General features: G+C 36.6%; 2 protein-coding genes across 9 annotated transcripts in view; one reads left to right on the top strand and one right to left on the bottom strand.

Moving 5' to 3' along the window:
- Positions 1-214: 214 nt before the first annotated feature.
- Positions 215-2,310, bottom strand: tmem182b (transmembrane protein 182b). Its single transcript, XM_056751201.1, has 5 exons — positions 2,100-2,310; positions 1,833-1,971; positions 1,568-1,666; positions 1,351-1,488; positions 215-1,135 (listed from the first exon to the last, which is right to left on the bottom strand). The coding sequence occupies exons 1-5, from the start codon at positions 2,253-2,255 to the stop codon at positions 867-869; spliced, it is 801 nt and encodes a 266-aa protein (XP_056607179.1). The 5' UTR covers positions 2,256-2,310; the 3' UTR covers positions 215-866.
- A 3,054-nt stretch (positions 2,311-5,364) lies between these two features.
- inpp4ab (inositol polyphosphate-4-phosphatase type I Ab) overlaps positions 5,365-19,883 on the top strand; it is a 42,278-nt gene continuing 27,759 nt past the window's right edge. For 7 of the 8 annotated variants that reach the window (XM_056750110.1, XM_056750106.1, XM_056750104.1 and 4 more), the window contains exons 1-2: positions 5,381-5,484; positions 7,321-7,419. The gene's annotated coding sequence lies outside the window, so the exon portion shown is untranslated. Of the gene's footprint in view, positions 5,485-7,320; positions 7,420-19,883 lie in introns of all 8 variants that reach the window. The other variant, XM_056750103.1, reaches the window with a different exon arrangement.

Raw genomic sequence — 19,883 nt, 5'->3', positions numbered from 1 at the left:
GCTAAACGTATGAAAACACATCCATAATTCTTGTAATGTGATAGCACAAACTAAAAATGAGATATAAACCAATCATGGGCAATCGAAATATAGTAGACAATTACTGAATCTGTAAATCTGTACCTCGAGAATTGTTTTGTAAGTTATTCATTGCATAATTTGGCTAAACTAAATAAGTACAAAATATATTAGAAAAAAAACACATCCTTTTCTTCTTTTGCTTTGAGTTGTTGCCATTTTTTTCTCCCCCCAGACGGATAGCTCCATTTTAAAGCCATGGTCATATGTAAAGACGCATATCAGCACATCATGTGCATGTCATGTGGCGACCTGCCATCCACTGCATTATATCTGAATATGTAACATTGATTAAATAAATGAAGTATCACATTCCCAAATGATTGCTCTAAAGTTGAATCCGCAAGTAATAAAAAAGTGTATTGTTTACAAAAGTGATTTTGATTCGGTATTCAAGGGGGCCCATGGTGGTCCAGGGGCCCTACACAACCTTCATAGTCTGCATATTAGAAGGCTGTGAGAAAAACAAATGTATACTGTTGTAAAATGTCCTAATTGTAGCTTTTTTATAAACACTGCTAGTATAAACATGTATTTAGTTCTTCTGTATCCTCCTAACTATGCGAGCTAGGATAGTGATATGGGGTACCAAGGATGTCCTGTCTCACTTAGAACAGAAAGTCTGATTCAGATCATGTACAAAGTGCTTAGATAAGCATAAAAGTATTTTGCCTTTTTAATGAGCTTTAACTGAAACTAAACGTTTTTTATTTAAACAGTGGTAAATGCAACACAATTCATTTGGACATTGCGACAAAAAGACTTTCTCCTGTTTTAACACAATAGTACTACACACATTCCTCTCGTAGTGAGCACATCATCTTCTCCGTGATCCTATATGATGCCCTGCTAACGGATGAAATGAGCAGAAGGAACAGTCCAGTCAGAAGGCTGAGGACAGCAGTGGTGGTAGCCAGCATGAAGGATGGACCATAGTGCACACTGAGCTGCAGACTGGAACACACTAACCGCCTGCGCTGGAGGCCGTACCTCTCTAAAGAATCTGACACCTGCATCCACACAGCAAACATCAGCACTACAAACAGAATTAAGACACCTAAAAGGAAAAGGAAGAGTAAACAAGTTTGGAAGAGTAAAATAACTATGAACGGAGAAAAGAAAGAGTACAAAATACTTAGTACATAAAATTGAATTATAGCTCCTGTTACATCATCATGTAAAAACTGACAGTGAGGCATGAGCAGATAAAAAAATGTAATGATGGAATTTCATCAGATGTTAAAATTGTTTCAAATGTTATACTTTCCTTACCCCCGGTAATAAAGAGAGCCCCTGCAGCTTCATACAGGCGATGGCTGGTCCTTGTGGATGCACAGATAGTGACAAATCCTCCAATCAACACAGACGTGGCTCCCATCACAAAAATGACACACCAAAATGCCCTTTGCACTTGAATTCACAAATGATGTTAGTTAAGAACTCTAGTCAAACATAATTTTGTTCAGCAAATTGTTGCTTGGGTTCTGACCTGTGGCATAATTTGAAGTTGAAGGGTTATTGTTAAAATCAGAGACAGGAGCATGGGACAGGTAGCCTGGTATGCAAACCTTCTGGGAGGGCTGATTGGCTGAAAAACATGGAATTGTATAAAAATAATTGTCAGCAAAAATTTTGAATAAATCTAAACCAATCTAGGAAGCGAAGAGCAAATGTTCTCGGTTTTTAGGCTTTTACATATGTTAATGTAAAGTAAAAGGTTTTATAATAAATTACAACAGAAATAGTTGACGTACTTATCCAAAAAGCCAACATGCTTTCCTGCTCTCCGTCTGAAGTCTTCTGGTAAGAACATCTCCAAAAGAGACCTTCATGATAGAACAAAAGGGTATTCTCAGACTGGTGACTTCCATCTGGTTGTATATCCTGCATAGTCTAATCAAACATAAATGAATGAGTCAAAAATATATATTTTACGATGTCTTCTCTAACACAACTAAAGTGGCAAGTACTGTAGGAGCAAATTTGCTCAGTATGTGAGAACAAATATGCCCAACACTTACCTCTGTGACTCTCCATAGTCTGAAAACAGTCGCATCATCTTTGGCACAGGATTCAGATACCAAAAGCCAGTAATCAGACCCAAGAGACCCCAACAAAAACATTGAAGTTAGAGCTCCAAAGAACCCAGCCAAGAACTGTAACACTACCAGATGCATAGCCTCTGGATCGCCTTCTTGTCTGTTTTAAATCGTCACATTACTTGTTGGTCCGTGTTTTCAAAATTGTCCAGCTGAGTTGTCCACATTATTTTTTGTCCTTCCATCTAAGTGTGAGTTCTGTCCTAATGTTGCCACTGTGCAATGACCAATGATAAAAAAAGAGCAGACCTCACTATTCTTAGAGTCTAGCTTTAGGGACCTATTTTAAAACAGACGCCTGTCTGTAGTAACAAGTAGTATAATAAATCTTTCTGCATTATTCAAGAGATCTACAGTATGTGGCTGACAGTCATCATTTTACGATTGTATCATTATTTATATTAAGTTCAACTTTGCAGGTAAAGCAGTTTCTCTGAAGTTACAGTATGTACTGGTGAGGTAATGTTATGGAAAAACAGAATCTGTCATCATATGTTCCAGGAGTCAGTGTTAAGTTACCATATTTAATCAAAATAGCTGTGCCCGTGTAAAAAGTTTATTTAAGTATGAAACTGATATGCCAGTGTTTCAATACACGTATGTCCTAATTAATTGCAACATTTTAATGTTATATTAAAGTAAACAAACATGTAACACACAATTTCACAAAAATGACCAAAGAACTTTTAACATAACAGACATTTACCTTAACCTACAAGGACCGTATGAAGTATTATTCTGGTGGTTTTTCATTTATGGAGGATTAACCGGAAATGAAAATTAAACTAGTTAACCGATAACAATGAGGCAATATTTGCCAAAGCTTTAACTCTTGTGGATGTCTGGTATATGCACAAAAAGCACGGAATCATGGACAAAAAGGAAAAAAAACACAAAGGAAAAGCACAGATCAAAACCAAGACAAATACAAATACAGAACTCAAGACTTGGCTTCTCTGTTCTATTGGGAGCATAAAGCAGCATAACAGCAAACCAAATCAATAAAGCAGACACAAGACAAGAGGAACTTATGAGGGTTAACAAAGGGAAACAGATGAGCGCGTGGATGAATCATCGAATGATTAATGAAGAAACATGAGGGTGGGGTCGAGACTCGCAAAGGGATAGCACATGGCTCATAGAAAACAAACAATAGCCATGTGCTTCCATACACAGAATGGAGGACAGAAGGGCACATGAAAATCATGAGAACACAATAACACACAGCAGTTTTTATGCTGAAACCAAGAAACAAGAACGAAGACTAAAAACTGGGAGTCAGGTTTCAAAATAAGAATCGATAGAAAGAAGGAACTTGTCTGATTGTGTTTCTTTCGTTGAATGTACGGTATTGTTTTACAGCATAATTTTATTTTGCATTTTGAGAGAGAGAGGAATCCTTCTCTCATTTTGAAATCAGGCAACTATAAAGTAATTAAAAAATTTCTCTGAAAGTTGAGAACATCCACAATGAAGGGGCAATAAAGAGACTTGCACACTAAATGGAAAGCATGGTCATTTTGAATCCCAATTATCATGTTTTTGTAGCATTTTATCTTTCTAGTCAAAGTGCCTGTATGGATTTTGATTTTCAACATTTCGTATTATATACTTACAATGCCCCAGAAAGAAGAAACAGAAGATAAGACAAAGGTTGTGAGTGGCTTGAAAACTATCTCTTCTTGTCTGTATGGTGGTAGTATGGGTGTATGTTTCGTGTATCAGATCCTGCTCTGACCATATTAAGACAGAGAAATCTGACAGGTTAAAGCAAGAAACTAAAAGCGTGTAAATTCAATGACACTAAGGGGTTTGATGATCAAATATGGGCCTGTAAAAATATCTGTGACAATATGGATATACGTCACCTCAAACACAAATCTATGCAATACGGTATTTATATTTAAATAAACAGAGCTTATGACCAAATTTATAGGTTATAGTTATATCTAAAATAAGGCTGATGTTCACCTCTTTTATTTCCTTTATAGACAAAGCTGTTCAATCACCTCATACAAACTTCCAGGTCATTTTTATATGATAATTATCACATCTTTAAAAAAATCTCTTACATTACTGGTAAAAAAAAAAAACGTATATTTCAGTATCAATATTGGTGTATGTTCATAACAATTTAATTCACAATTTATGTTAAAGGAATATTTACTGACCTTTGAGTTGTTCCTAATCTGTGTACATTTCTTTGACACCCATAGTAGGAAATAGTTTTATATATTTTTTGTTCTGTTGAACACAAAATAAGACATTTTAAAGAATGTAGAACAGCAAAAAGTTCTGGGGAACTTTTGACTACCATTGTTTTGTCCCTACTATGGTAGTCAATGGGTGTTGAGATCTTTTTTTTACAAGCATTATTCCAAATACCTTTCTCTGTTCATCGGAACAAAGAAATTTATACAGATTTGGAACAACTCGAAGGTGAGTAGATGATGACAGAATTTTCATTTTTGGGTGAAGTATCCCTTTAATGCACATTTCTGTTGTACTTTATGCATTTTATGTGGAGAAATATCGCCTTTTAGAACACTAAATGTTTCTCTGCACTTATTTTTAGTACATTTATAAAACCATTTGTATGGCTCTTACAGTAGGATATAGTTCATGCGTATAATGTACCCGCAGGACCAGACATTTTTGAAAGAGAACTACGATGCATATTTACGATCAGCCACAAGATGGCAGAACGCAGCAATACATATATTTGTAACTGCAATGTATACGTACAGAATGAAACTGAAACTTATCGAGACTTCATTTCACAAATAAAGGGGCCATTACGATACAAAATATTAATTTAAAGGTATACATAGTATTGTTGAGCATTGTGGGAATGTTCCCATTTTCTGTCAAGTTTTTGACCACACAATTTTTGATAAGAACCACGATGCATATTTACAATCATCCACAAGATGGCAGAATAATGCCTAGAACGTAATATATTCGTTAATGCAATAATGTTTGTATACGTAAAAACATTGAAACAGAAAATAATCGGGACCTAATTTTACGTTTGTAATCCTATGATTCGTTTTAGATTGGATTGTCTCTTTACGACGGACAATTTTGTTAAGGTACACAGTGAGCGCGCTTGCACGTGTAGTTGCGGAGAGAGCGCGTGGAAAGGGCGGGACCGGACATGGGAACGTCACTAACGAGGGCGGGGCCACACGCTGCAGCAGCTCACACAAGCGCAGGAGGCAGAGCTGTGGAATTTGGCAACAAAGATTCGAAAGCATCACCAACTCTCCCAATGGCGATATGGATTGACAGATCACCCCGCTGACGTGTGAGTATACTTTATTCGTGAAAGATCCAGACGAGTTTTGAGGTTCTCTGATGATTAAACAACCAGAAAAACGGCAGTAAGCACTGTTTCTGTGCTTTGTGGTGCGCAAGACGGCCGAACTAGAAATAAGTTACGTTTGTTTTGATCCACTCCGTCATGACATGAACGTGTTGTTATCGTGGGTTACACGATTTGCTAGCCGAAGCGAAAGCTACTTACGATTCTTTCTGACGAAAAGACTGTAAATGTCTTCTGTCGGTGACGAACTGCGGAAGGAAGGTTAAAGTATGAATCCAGTATGACTTGAAGGTCCAGTGTTTTCTTAGATGTATTTTTGTGACATTTTATTGTGAAGTTAAACGGGTTATCCAGTTCCCAGAACTGTCAAAATCCACGCTATTATCTTTAACTTGTAAACATTGTATGCCTAATAACTTAAACAATGGGGATGTTGTCTTAATAATCAAGTGTGCTATTGGAGTTGGGTTGTACAAACAAGCAATATTGGCGAGGATCATTTTGTTTGCACGAGGAGTTAGAAAAAGCTGGTCTGTTTATTCAAACGTTAAATGTATATGCCAGAGTAAAAAAGTCTCCTATAGACCAGGTGCAAAAGCTGGTCAGACATTCTCTAATGTGGTGTCTGGTTTACCATGTTTGATTTTTATTTATTAAAGGTCGTCAGACGTTGCATGGTTTGGTGATTTGTGGTAGTCACTCAGCTGAGAGGAAAACGCGGGCACATGGCAGGCTCGCCACATAATTGCCTACATTAAATAAAGTTTGACATAAAGGGACAATGCAGTTAGAAAATATAATTTCTATTCACTTTCATCTCCTTGAGTCTTCTTCGCCTGTATGCGTTTATCTCTTTTATGCAAAACCAGGGCTGTCAAAAGATTAATTGCGATTAATCGCATCCAGAATAAAGGTTTGTATTTACATAATATATGTCTATGTACTGTGCATATTAATTATGTTTTTATAAATATAAACACATACACATGTATACATATTTAGGAAATATTTACATGTATTTATTTATATTTACCAACAATTGAAATTATATATAAATGTTTAATACTTTTTAGATTTTTCTTAAATATACGCATGGATCTGTACGTGTTAAAAAATGTGTTAAATACAAAATTATTATGCACAGCACACAGATATATATTATGTAAACACAAACTTTTATTCTGGATGCGATTAATCAGGATTAATCTTTTGACAGCTCTATGCAAAACACAAATAATGTATTTTGGAAGTGGCCTCTTTTGTTTTTGTTTCATACAATTGAAGTTAACGAAGGACCTCCTTGACTGTCGTGATGAAAAAACTAAAATATATTTTTCATGATTTAAATTGAAAATCCATGCAGTTTTGGATGGCATACACTAATAGATGTGTAAAGGACGACATATTTTCAGTTTTGGCTGATCTATCCCATTTTAACTTAATAAAGTGATATACCAGGGTCTACCCAACTGAATGCAAGATTGATATCTTTGCATGTTGTTATATAATTGTAGTTTATCCTATAAAAGATGTCTTGTTTTGACTTTTTGATACAAATTCATCTGAAAGCCAGACAAAGACAGGTCACTGTAGCGATGTTCTGTTGTGTTTCAGCCACTTGCCAGTCGATAAAAACAACTCTTTCACCCTCACAATCCTCAGCCCGAGTCATATTTAGCTCTTATGAGATCAGTGTTTCAGTCTCATTTCACATTCATTTAAAGGGATAGTTCACTGTCAATTTTTTAATAATCTTTCATTTATTGACCCTCATGCCATTCAAAACCTATATGAGTGTCTTTTTATTTTTTGGAACAGAAATGAAGATATTTCGAAAAAAGGTCCAAGTTTAGAATGACAAGAGGATGACAAAGTGCGGAAAGAATTTTCATTTTTGGGTGAACTTTCCCTTTCAAGGTCAGTCATGTCTGTAAGATTTTCCTAACAGATCAGGCCTTTGGTTCAACACATTTCTCAGACTGCGTATACTGATTATTTTACTGTTCTACCTGAAGAGACACCTTCAGAAGATTTACTTCTTTAGAATTACCATCATTAAGACAAGTTTTTTTCTTGAGGAAAAAGCCTGTAGGCCTGTGCCAAGTGTCTATTTTCTTCCCAAGACTCCTAAACACAATTTGGACAAGGGCATGTTACTTCACATAGAGTGATGCCTTCAAATGGACGGATAGTTACGCACCAGTCCTGTATTATTGATATATCCTGGCTGGAATATAAGGTACTACAAGTCCACATGGAGCTGAAATGAGAGTATGTCTGTATATTTTTCTGCCCCAGAAAGCACTTCAGTGATGGTTATAAACATCCTCAACCATATGCTGTGCTAAGGGAAGGGTGTTATGTAATTGTGGTCCTGATGCAGACCATTCCATGATATGTTCCTTCAACAGTCATTTAGATCATAGATTTCTGTTAGCAATAGTGGATAGAATACGTTATAAAAACAGTTACTGTTTTAAAGTGACTAACATACTATACTAGGGAACCAGCAGAAATACTGTTGTATTTATTGTTTTATGTAAGCCATACTTCTGTATGTCATATATAACATTGTGCTGTTGTTAAAGGGATAGTTCAGCCAAAAACTCCAATTTGCCGTTTATTTACTCACCCTCAGGCCATTTTTTTCTTGAATAGAACCTTAAAGAAGATTCTTTGGTAAATCCGAAGCCCTTTCAGCTTCATATAATGGAAGTCTATGGGGTCCACCCGTCTAAGGGTTTCTACAGCACATAATTCCAAAAAGCGGCTTCTGGCGACATGTTGAAGTTACGTGAATCGAATTGTTTGATATTTTCATAATTTTTTTATAATATTAGCCATAATAAAGTATCGGCCATATCGGTATCGGCTGATGAATGGACATTTTTAATGTTATCGGTATCGGCCGATAATAAAAATATATGCTGATACATTAAATTAATTGAATATTAAAGCTGATAAATCTTAATCATTTCCTCTGGTTAAACTACTTCATATGCACGCTGTTTGCAGTTAAAATACAGTACAGTACAGTACTGTCTTTCGTTCGTGATCATTTACTTACTGCTGTTATCAAAACATCACAAAATAGATAATGTATTTATGTATGTGTAAATTATATCCATGGTGAATGTTTCAAATAAAAGCAGTTGTCCACTTTTTAACTTTTGTTTCAGTCTTGAGGAATTTTATATTAATATTTAGATGCTCTTTATCGGCCAATATATCCGTTATCGGCTTCCAATGTTAAAGATTATCAGTTATGGTTATGTGCTTTAGGAACTCTTAGACAGGTGGACCCCATAGATTCTAATGATATGAAGCAGAGAGGGCTGCGGATTTACCAAATAATCTTCTTTATTGTTCTACTCAAGAAAAAATGTCACCTACATCTCAGATGGCCTGAGGGTGAGTAAATAAACGGCAAATCTGAGTTTTTGGCTGATCTATCCCTTTAACTATTGACTTTGTGTAGCTTTGTAAAATACAGTTTTCAAAGCTAAAAAGCCCAACTTCTATGAGCACCTAAACACCAAATGTTTTTTTTTGAGGAAGGAAAGTAAATGAAACCTCTTTAGAGGTTTTCTAACCAAAATCTGTATTCTGTCGCCAGAAGTAACCAGAGGAAGCCTCAGACAGAAGCAGGCTGTATAAATGGACAACATAATGTTTGTTTGCAGAGAACCAATTAAAGCCAAGATGGCACACAGCCATTCCTTTCATCCCTTTTAGATGCACCTCTCTGAAATAAGAGTTCAGAACCTGCCGAGCTTGTGTGTGTTAGTAGAGAGCTATGTCTTTTCCGCTGACCTCTAAACTTATCCTTCTTGGGCATACAGGCTTACTAGGGCCTAGGGCTGGGCGATAAAACGATTTTATCGATTAACTCAAATGTGTAGTTTACATTGATTTGTTTGAATGAAAATCCGGTTTCTCTTTAACATCGACCATATATTATATTAACATTATATAGGTAATTTGTAGAAAGTTAGATTTGATGCTGTTGCAAAAAACTAGGAATAATATATTGTTTTAAAATATGTCAAATTTCGTAATATGTATTGTGTTAAAAGTTAATATTAATTAGTGGTGGGCATAGATAATTTTTTTTTAATCTTGGAATTAATCTAGATTAATCTAGATTAAAATGGCTCATTTGAATTCTGCCGAAGGCATTCAGAATATATGTGCTACCCAAATAATGACTAAAAGTCATTACGGGTTTCTCAAGCCATTAGACCAGGGGCTTATCTCCTGTTTCCAAAATGCATCACAAACTGCTTGAGAAAGCTGTTCTACTATGATAATTGGTGATGAAAATAAATTATGTTCAATAAGATGTACTTGTGTTTACTTCCGCATTAGCTAAGGGATGCTTTGCGTTTAGGTGGTACTTGAGACTCGAAGAGCTCCTACAGTACATTTACATTTAGGCAGCACGTTAACGCCGTTAACGAAACAGAACTTTTTTTGAAATCTCCTGCCAGTGTGAAGATTTTATGAAACGAAGATTTGGTGTATGACTTTGAACTGCGTGCCTCTATTTCTTTTGTCTGACTTCAGATTCCAGGCTTCTGACAGGGCTTTAAAGCCTGTTTTGGCATATTGTGTGGATGCACAATATGTTTTTTTAAAACAGGGAAGGAAAATACCAAAATAAAATACCTGTGTGCGTGTGGACTATGCCTAAGGCAGAGCGAAACCTGCTGAATATGTGTTTTATGTTTCTGATATTGGTTTCGAGATCAAAGTCCTGCACTTCCTTTTATATCCTCAAAGAAGTTAATTTTCACTGTCTAGTCATAGATTGAAGTTTTTTGGGCTGTTAAGACAGTAGTCATTGCATCATTGTCCGTAGAGAAAGTCATCACCCTTGTAAAGTACATTGATTCAAATTCAGCTACTTCTTCAAGTTGACGCTTTGCTACAAGTGTAGATACTTGCATCAAACCACTTCCCTTAAGACCACTTAGCTTGTGCAAAACAGCCCTCTTCTCTCGAACTGCACGTATACATGCATAAGCATTCACTCATCCTACTCTCTGAATTATTGTCTGTTTCATTATTGATACAAAATGTTTCTCTGAAATCTGACATTGAGCTGAAGGGTTTTTAAATATACCTAAAGATTTGTTAGAAGTGTCACACAAAGAAAGATAGAGATCAGAAAGGTTAATGTTTATGGCTGTGGCTTCTTCAGCAGTGTTTTACAGGAAATTGAAGTAAAAGTGATAGTTTTCCCCAAAATCACAATTCTTTCATAATTCACTCACTTTTATGTCATTCCAAACTACTATGATTCCCTTTCTTCTGCAGAACACAAAATATATTTTGAGGAATGGTGGTAACCGACAACACTGGACCCCATTGACTTCCATTGTATGGACATTTACATTTACATTTAGTCATTTGGCAGATGCTTTTATCCATAGCTACTTACAGTGCACTTATCACAGGGACAATCCCCCTGGAGCAACATGGAGTAAAGTGTCTTGCTCAGGGACACACTGGTGGTGGATGCTGGGATCGAACCAGCAACCTTTGATTTACCAGTTCAGTGGTTTAACCCACTAGACCACCATCTCCACCGTCATATGGACATTAAACCATATGACATTTCTCAAAATATTTTCTTGTCACAAAAGATTTTTTATTTATTTTACTATCATTTTTTAATTAATCTTAGTACTGTGTGTAGTTGAATGTGTAGTTCAAAGGTTTTTCTCTAAATTTCTATAAACATGTACAGTATAGAGATATCAGTTTCTCAAACTGTGGTACGACATACTCGTACCACTTGTGGTACTTGAACAGACCCTGGTGGTATATGATATGACAGACAATTAAAAACGAAATGCTTATTTTTTTAGTTTAACTTACGTGAGGTGTATGACTGGACACTTATCTTATGAGAGGAGAAGAGACACAAGACTGGATTCACGAGAACGAGACAAGACGAGACAAGATTTTATGACTTTTTTAAGATATTGTCAATGATGAAATATAAAGGGAAAAAAATACTCTTTTATTAAAAAAAATTGGCATTATAAAATCAACGTGTACTTTATGAAACACATTAAACTTATATTTGAATGAATTATATTATGCAGTAAGAAAACAACATGTAAAAACTGCAAAATGTTTTGTCACAAACTTAAATGACAGGCAGTAATTGCACAGAATGTATGCTTTGTTTTCTTAACAGGCAAAGCTTTTAGTAAAGAGCTGTGGTGGTTTTCTGTATATGCTTTTGCATCCTGCTCGTGTTAGCAGAGGTGGAGATCATATCACACTGTCAACCCTCCTTCCTCCTAAACCCTCACGGCCTTCATAGAAACGATAGAACTACATAAACACATCATGTTTTTTGCTTACATTGCACATATACAGTATAAGAGACAGATGATCCGTTTTTGAAGAGGTTTGCCTGTGAATGTGTTTAAAATAACACAATGTGAGCTTGTCAGCTCAGCTGCTGTCACAAAGTGCTGCTGGCAGCGTGAACTGTGTTTACATAGATAAACGGTGGGAATGTAGTGCCGTGGGATGGAAAATCACGTAGTCTATGAATGCCCGGGCCGGTTACTGTAGCTCACGTCATACTTTCCGCAGTTATTAGCGTGTTTTGTACAGTAATGAAAATAGGTCGCACCACAACAAAATGTGCACTAACACAAAAGCTCCTATATATATTTTGAGGTTGCACGGGTTAAATTTAGGGAGCATATACGACTAAAATAGTTAAAATTTCGAGCCCTGCACTCCATCATGCCAATTGCGTAAGGAGATTGTGTTCTCGCCACGAGATCTCATCACACCCCTATGTGTTTTAAATACAATTTCAAATGTTTAATACATGATAGATTTACATTTTACATTTATTAATTTGGCGGATGCTTTTATTCAAAGCAACTTACAAGTACGAGAGCATATAAACATTTGTCAACACGCTAAACAGTACCGTTAGTTTACAAATAGATAAATACGGAATACATCTCAGTCTATGTGGAATTTTAATATAGTTGTATGAATAATTGTTTATTTATCATTGGTCGGTGTAACTCAGGCGTGTGACTGGCAGCTAAACACAGAGCGGGAGCAGACAGATGCTTGTGAGTCTCTCATTCTCTTCTGATGAGCTGCATTTAAATTAAGCTTCTCATGTATTTCTCCATAGGACTGCTGTGTAAAACTGTTGTTAGTGGTGTCAAGTGCTAATTCAACACGCGTCTGCATCTACTCGAGGTTGAATCAATGAAGTGCCTGTTGCGATTTAGTTTTGACGCGCACTTTGAAAGGAGCCGCTCTTGTGAGTAAAGAAATAAAGAGTCTCTGCTTGTTTTATACAGTACACCTGTTGTCTTGATGTTGTTCTGTGTTAAATCTTTTTTCCACATTATTTGTCTTTGATATAGGTTTGTAGTCTTTCTGCAGGTCCCCACAAAGTTAATAAATTCCCTATAAAAGTAATTTACAGAGCCCTCTTTACAGTCCAGTACAGAGAAGTGATTTGTGTCTACTTACTTGAAAAACATGGAAAAACATGTTCTTTAGTTTGAAAACAGCCTAGTTAAGTAAAGTTTGTATAATTAATAATTAGTTATGCTTCGATATGTACATTTTAGGCGATAACCGTTAATTCTTTAACATTGGAAGCCGATAACCGATATATTGGCCATTATACAGTATCTAAATATTAATATATATTTCCCAAAGATTGAAACAAAAGGCGAAGAGTGGACAACTGCTTTTATTTGAAAACAATCACAGTGGAAAACAAGGTAACCATTAGTTCTCTTTTTTATCCCGAAAATCATGTACCAAGCCTACTTTACACTGGTTAACGATTCTTTCACCTTAAAAATGTTCTGGTATATTTTTTCAATAGTCACATGTCAAACAGGTTTCAAGACTGAAAGCATTCAGACAGCAATCTGATTAAAACAATATGCTTTTGTTCCTATAATTTACACATTCATAAACTGTGTTTGACAAGTTACGCTGGAAATGGAATAAAATTGATGATTACTGTTTACTCCTTTTAAAAGTAATCAAGTTACAGGTATGATTACTTTATTTCAAAAGTAATTCGTTACATTACTAGTTACATTACTACCCCATCCCTCAAAAAACAAAATGACCTCTTTAGCCTTCTCAAGACTAAACTTTATTGAGAAGTGCATAATAATAAAAAGTGTCATAAATAATAATAATAATGAAACTTAACTTAAAACGTTTTCATATGTTAACTGTAGTATTTCTATTCCTGCATGCTCCATAATGTAAAGTCTCTCCTTAGTTTCTTTAAACTTGTATATCTTAACCAGTGCTTAACATTAAAAACTACCATTTATCGACTGATACCGATATGGCTGATAATTTATTGCGCATCCCTATTAGTAATACATTAGAATTGGAGGACCAGGTGTAAAGACAAAGATTCACAGCTCTACTATTAATTTGAGTGTTTTTTCATATGATTTTCTATGGCGGTCATTAGTTGGTTCTTTGAATAACTAGTTTTATTGAAGGTTGTACTAAGGCATTGGCCAGTATGAGATTTTGACAGTGTGATAACCTTTCGCAAAAGTAACGCGGTTTCACGACGTTGCGATTAAAACACTATTTTCAAATGTCTGCTTATACAAACGACAACTTTTCAACTAGAAAAATACCTTTTATTTTTAACAAACATTCATAGAGCATATATGTCAGGTAAAAAAAAAGCCTTAAATATATAACACTCTTTTTTGTCATAGCCCATATATTAGGCATAAACATCAAACATGGCATTACATGACTTAATTATGTATTTTTGTGTAAACACAGCTCATACCTACGGTATTATAGAAAATTGTAGTGGTTTTGGAACCTTGACTCTTTCAAACGTTTGTATACCTTGAAACGGTTATTCGGCCCATGCCTACTGGTACTTGATCTGAAAAGTTTGAGAACCAATGGTATAGAGGGTATGCATTGACGTCATTTCCCACGCTCCTCTTGGTGGCAAAGCAACCAGCAAAATGGCGGAGGAGAATAGGAGAAACAAAGAAACCGGGACTAATACTGCCTTCACGTACTCTCTGAAATTTGATAATTCTCACTTACGATGCAAGATTGATGCTTGCGTGTGTCTTGGGAAAATGTTATATGTATAGTTTTCAACCGTACATCCTACTATATAGTTTTACTAGTCAGTTTTCATGACTATTCTGGAATATTGGTGAAATACGTGCTTTTTTTGCACTGTATAAAACATACAGTATCCTTCAAATGGTTATTCATAATCTGTACGTATGTATTAATTTACGGACAAGATAAGGCAATGAAGCTGTTGCAGAAAAAAAACAAAAAAATACAAGCTGCAGGAAAAGTGACGATACGTCCATACCCTCTATAAAAGCTGTGGTTCCATAAAACCTGGTTTGCTTTTTAAAGCATGTTAATTGTGCGGCCACACAAAAATAAGACAAGAATACTGTTGTGTGTTACGAGCCCATGCTGGGTGAAATATGGGTGACGCTCATTTTCATCTCAAAGGAGAACATCTGTGGTTGTCCTCTAAAGAAATTATGCAAACTCGGATTGGATGAACAGCCCATGTAAATGGAGGGGTAGATGGTTTTTGTTCTTGCACAAAAAAACGCATACAGGCTTACACAAGGCGTCTCTCTGTCACTCCCTTGCTCACACACGTAATACACAGACACACGCGGTTCTAAGTGTAGTGTTGGCTGGAGCAGCTCATAGATCAGTGTCTCCCTGATGCTTAAAAGGCCATCTGGAGATAGTGGAAGCTATGTGCGTCACATTAACAAACATTAAGAGTAATGTTCCTTTTAAGCCATGGGATACAGACGACATGAGTCCACCTACTTGTGGTAGACTAGTTAATGTATGGACATTTAAAATGGTTTGTTTGGCATTATAAACAGCACTTCGGTTAAACAACTGTAAAAGTTTTACCTGAATGTGTGTGGGAGGAAGTGATGCAGCTGTAAATGAGATGGGTGTGTGGGCCGTGGAAAAGAGAGACTTGTGTGTTAGAGATGATCAGTTCTGGATCACGTTAACTGTTTGTGTGGGATGTTCCAACCAGATACAGAGGAGCATTTGAGGGGGTTTCAGGCCACTCACCTTCTTAACTCTCTTCACTGTGTTGCCATGTCATTTCTGTGTGTGTGTGTGTGTGTGTGTGTGAGAGAGAGAGAGAGAGAAAGAGAGAAAGAGAGAGAAGAGGAGGACGAGGTTTGGCAATCATATGATGAAACCGTGAAAACTGGGTTTACCCTTTTACGGTCCTCAGTCTCTGCCCTCTGCTTCACTCCACAAGAAACACTCTCACTTTTTACTTGTGACATGAGAGGAAAACCCTAAATTCAGAGTGCCTTTGGTGTCAGGATATACAACGGATGCATGTGCCTGACTTGGTATGTTTACATTTAGTAAACTTAATGTGTTCACATAACAAAAGTTTTTCCTTTGCATTTTTGAGAGGGTTTTGGTACATTGTTGACGACAACATTGTCAAAACACAAAAATTCTTTCATCATTTACTCACCCTCAGGTTGTCTCAAACCTGTATGCATTTCTTCTGTTGAACGCAAATAAAGATATTTAGGGGAAAAATTCAGTTGTGGGACATCATCCACTACCAGAAAAAATATATATTGTGTATTTTGTTCACAAAATTAGATATTTTGAAGAATTTTGAAAACAAACAGTTCTGGAGCACTTTTGACTACTTTTCATACTATGGTAGTCAACGATGTTCCAGAACAGAAAATTACTGATATTTTTCCAAATACCTTTCTCTGTGTCCTTCAGAACAAAGTCATTTATACAGGTATTATAAATTACAGGAGGGTGAGTAAGTAGTGACAGAATTTTCTTTTTTGGGTGAACTATCCCTTTAAAGCAGGGGTGTCAAACTCAGTTCCTGGAGCCTAGGGCTGCAGCTCTGCACAGTTTAGCTCTAAACCACACCTGCTTGGAAGTTTCTAGTAATCCTGAAGATGTTGATTAGCTAAATCAGGTGTCTTTGATTAGCGTTGGAGCTAAACTGTGCAGAGCTGCAGCCCTTCGGGAACTGAGTTTGACACCTGTGCTTTAAAGCAACAAACGTTAAAGGTGCCAAAGAATTCATGGATACGACATGTTAAATATTTTTCTGATATCTACATAGAAGGTATGTGGCTTTATAAAGTGCAAAAATGATCTAGAAACGTTTTAAACGATGTCCATCTACAACCCTAGGTCTGTTATTACCTTATTTGGAAGGGTCATGCATATTTATGTTCAGAGCTCTGATCTGATTGGCTGTTTCACTGCGGGCTCATGCCACTAGCTCACACAGCAAACAGATCGCTACTGTGAGATGTGAAATGGAAGAAGTTCACTGCTTGCGGCAGGGGTTCTAATGGCAAGATAGTCGTAATTGCCCCCTTCTTGAAACAGGACCAAAGCGCTGAGCGAAGCCTGCTTGATATTGACCCAGGTTCGAAAAACTGTCCCTTTGACTTTCGTCACGTGACTCTTGCTGCTCTGCGTTTCAAATTGCATTGTAAACACATATTAACAACGCTAAAGGGGCATATTAACTCTTACGATATAGATAAGACGCGTCAGACTTTATAACTGTGAAAATCGGATTGTGAATAAAGAAGACGTGTGTTTGCGCAGCTTGCATTGTATTAAGAAAACGCGCATGAGTTTAAAACTGAGTAGCTTGCACTTGACAGATGACACACGCCTGACTTGAGAACTCCCCAGCTCGCGCTGTATAATGAAGCTGCGCAGCTCATTTCATAACGTTGTGGCTTGTTTACAGACGACAACGATGTAATCATTCATCGCAAGGTTTTACTGTAGACATCGTCTGATACCAATTTGGTAGAAATCGCCAAACCCAATTCAAAATACCTGTAGAACTTCCGATGATTCGGCTGTGCACGTCCGGCTGACCATAGAATATTGGCAGGTATATGCAACGTTGGGGGAATACATCCCGACTGTAACGTCACATTCGGTGTTATGTTGGCATTGCCTCTTTTTCAATGGTCTTTTGCATGCAAGATTTACACAAGAAGTAGGGCACAAAAGTGTTTGAGGCTCGCGATATGTCATTTCCATGTATAGACCTCTTATTATTTATCTATGCCTATGTACATACAGTTTTCCATTCTATGGCACCTTTAATGACTTAGTGACTTATTCAGAAAAATATATGTTCCACATGAGTTCCCATGGGAAAATGTATGTAATTATTAACCTATACAGTATTTGCTAAAGTTCATGCAATAACTATAGTTGACACTACAAAACTACAACTGTAGTTTACATTAAGTGTACTGTAATATATGGGATTGCTTACCCAAAAATGAAAATTTGGTCATCATTGACCTCAAGTTGTTCCAAATCTGTATCATTTTATAACAAAGAAAGATGTTTGGAAGTATGTCACTACCATAGAATAAAATTGTTTTTGTTCTGTTGAACACAAAATGAGATATTCTGAAGAATTTAGGAAATCAAATGGTTCTGGGGCACCTTTAACTACCATTTAAAATTTTATATTATGATAGTGAATTATATCATTGTTTGCTAACATTCTTCCAAATACCTTCCTGTGTTCAGCAGGACAAAGTAATGTATAAAGGTTTGGAACAACTTGACGGTGTGTAAATGATTACACAATTTTAATTTGGGGGTAAACTATCCCTATACAAAGGTACACAGTATTTGTCATGTGGGAAGCTTCATGCCCATTGTTTGATTGGTCTTGAGTTTTTTTTTAAGTATTACAAAATTTGGAGTGTTTTCATGTAGATCTGTGGGTTCAGGAATTTTTGGTTTATTTTTTAGATTTAAGGGGGTCATATGGCGCAAATACGTGTATTTCTGTGTCTTTGGTGTGTTACAAGTTGCCCCAGCATGTATTAGACACGTAAAATAGCAAAAATTAAAGTGTCGAAACAAGAGATGCATTCTATCTAAAAGCGAAATATCACTCAGACCTGCTTGAAAGGACTCGTGTAACCACACCCCCACAAATCTACGTCAGTTCGTGGTATGATTTGACTAAGACCGCCCCAAATGTATACACAAGTAAGGTGGGCGTACCTGTCAGTACAATTGCTTTAGGAACTGATGTTCTGAATATGTTAAGAGGCATTACATTTCCGTCACACGCTTGCAGTATTTGACCAATCACTACGGATTGGTTAACTGGCCAATCATAGCACACAGCTTTTCAGAAAGGCAGGGAAAAGAGTTTTTTTTAGGAGGGTCATACGACCCCTTTAAAATATGAATTACCACTACACTACACAATACTATGACACTCTTGGTAGATATGTGGTGATTGATATGTTTGTATACTATCATGACAACCGTAAAATCAATGTAATGGTTGTCATTTACCATTGAGAGCCTTCCTCTCTAGCTGGTAGCATAATGTTGCATACTGTACCTTTGGCTTGGACACTGTGATCTCACTCATGTGAATCCTCTTAGACTTGTGGAAATTATTCATCACACAGGACGTTGGATCAATCAAAGTCTGTAATCATCAGGGCTGGACTTCTGTCTCCCCAGGTGGATCGAACAAAGACAAAAATATCTTTGACCATTTAAGGTGGTTTCAGGGCATATAGCTGGGTCTTGTATTGAGTTCCTCTTTATGGCTCTTGAGAAAAGAAGAAGTGAAAAATGCTTTCACTTCAGCTCTTGCTACCCTCGCCACAGAATTAAGACACACAGAGAAGACAAACCACTGCTTGTCAAAGTGTTTGATGCTGCTTGAAAGACATTGGACTCTGGTTTTACTCTGGAGTGGAGAAAGCCATTAGAATTTGTGTGCCATTTTCAGCAGGGCACATGAAGAAAAAGTGTGTCAGGTAGTCTTTAGGGATTATCTGAAAAAGATCTCCCTGTCTTCCTGTTCCAGTTCATCTCACTCATATAACTGGTGGGGTCTCCAGGAGCTATATATGGTGCTCAATGTTGGTCTCTTTTTGACCCACTGAGAGTAAAATCAAGAAGCTTCTCTTCAGATATGTGATATTTGAGAGAACTGTCTGCAATTGTAATAAACTTTTTTCTACAACTGTTGCATAGTCAGGCAGATTTAGAAAGATTAGCTGGTTTCATCCCACCTCAAGATGAACCTTTTTCCATTCCCCTAACTTTGTGGAAAGTATCATCTTTCCAGATTGCTTTTCTAAACTTTTTCTTTTACTAGGTTTGATTTCGTAAAGGTCATACTGTATATTGCATCAGTGGCAAATTACTTGGTTTAAGATCTAACCTTTACAGAGATAATATGCAATAGAACCGAGATTTAAGAACAGGCCTATTACAGCTGTGGAAGAGACGAC

The sequence above is a fragment of the Triplophysa dalaica genome, chromosome 6 (assembly GCF_015846415.1).
Source record: "Triplophysa dalaica isolate WHDGS20190420 chromosome 6, ASM1584641v1, whole genome shotgun sequence".
Classification (NCBI taxonomy): Eukaryota; Metazoa; Chordata; class Actinopteri; order Cypriniformes; family Nemacheilidae; genus Triplophysa; species Triplophysa dalaica.
The sequence above is the reverse complement of the archived record's forward strand: the minus strand, read 5'-3'. Positions and strand labels throughout refer to the sequence as shown.

Bases quoted from the DNA above. Each gene is read 5' to 3' on its own strand.
- tmem182b (XM_056751201.1), bottom strand. From the start codon at position 2,255: ATGCATCTGGTAGTGTTACAGTTCTTGGCTGGGTTCTTTGGAGCTCTA. The intron at 1,972-2,099 runs GTAAGTGTTGGG...ATGTTTGATTAG, and splicing joins GACTATGGAGAGTCACAGAG to ACTATGCAGGATATACAACC. The intron at 1,489-1,567 runs GTCAGAACCCAA...TGTGAATTCAAG, and splicing joins AACTTCAAATTATGCCACAG to TGCAAAGGGCATTTTGGTGT.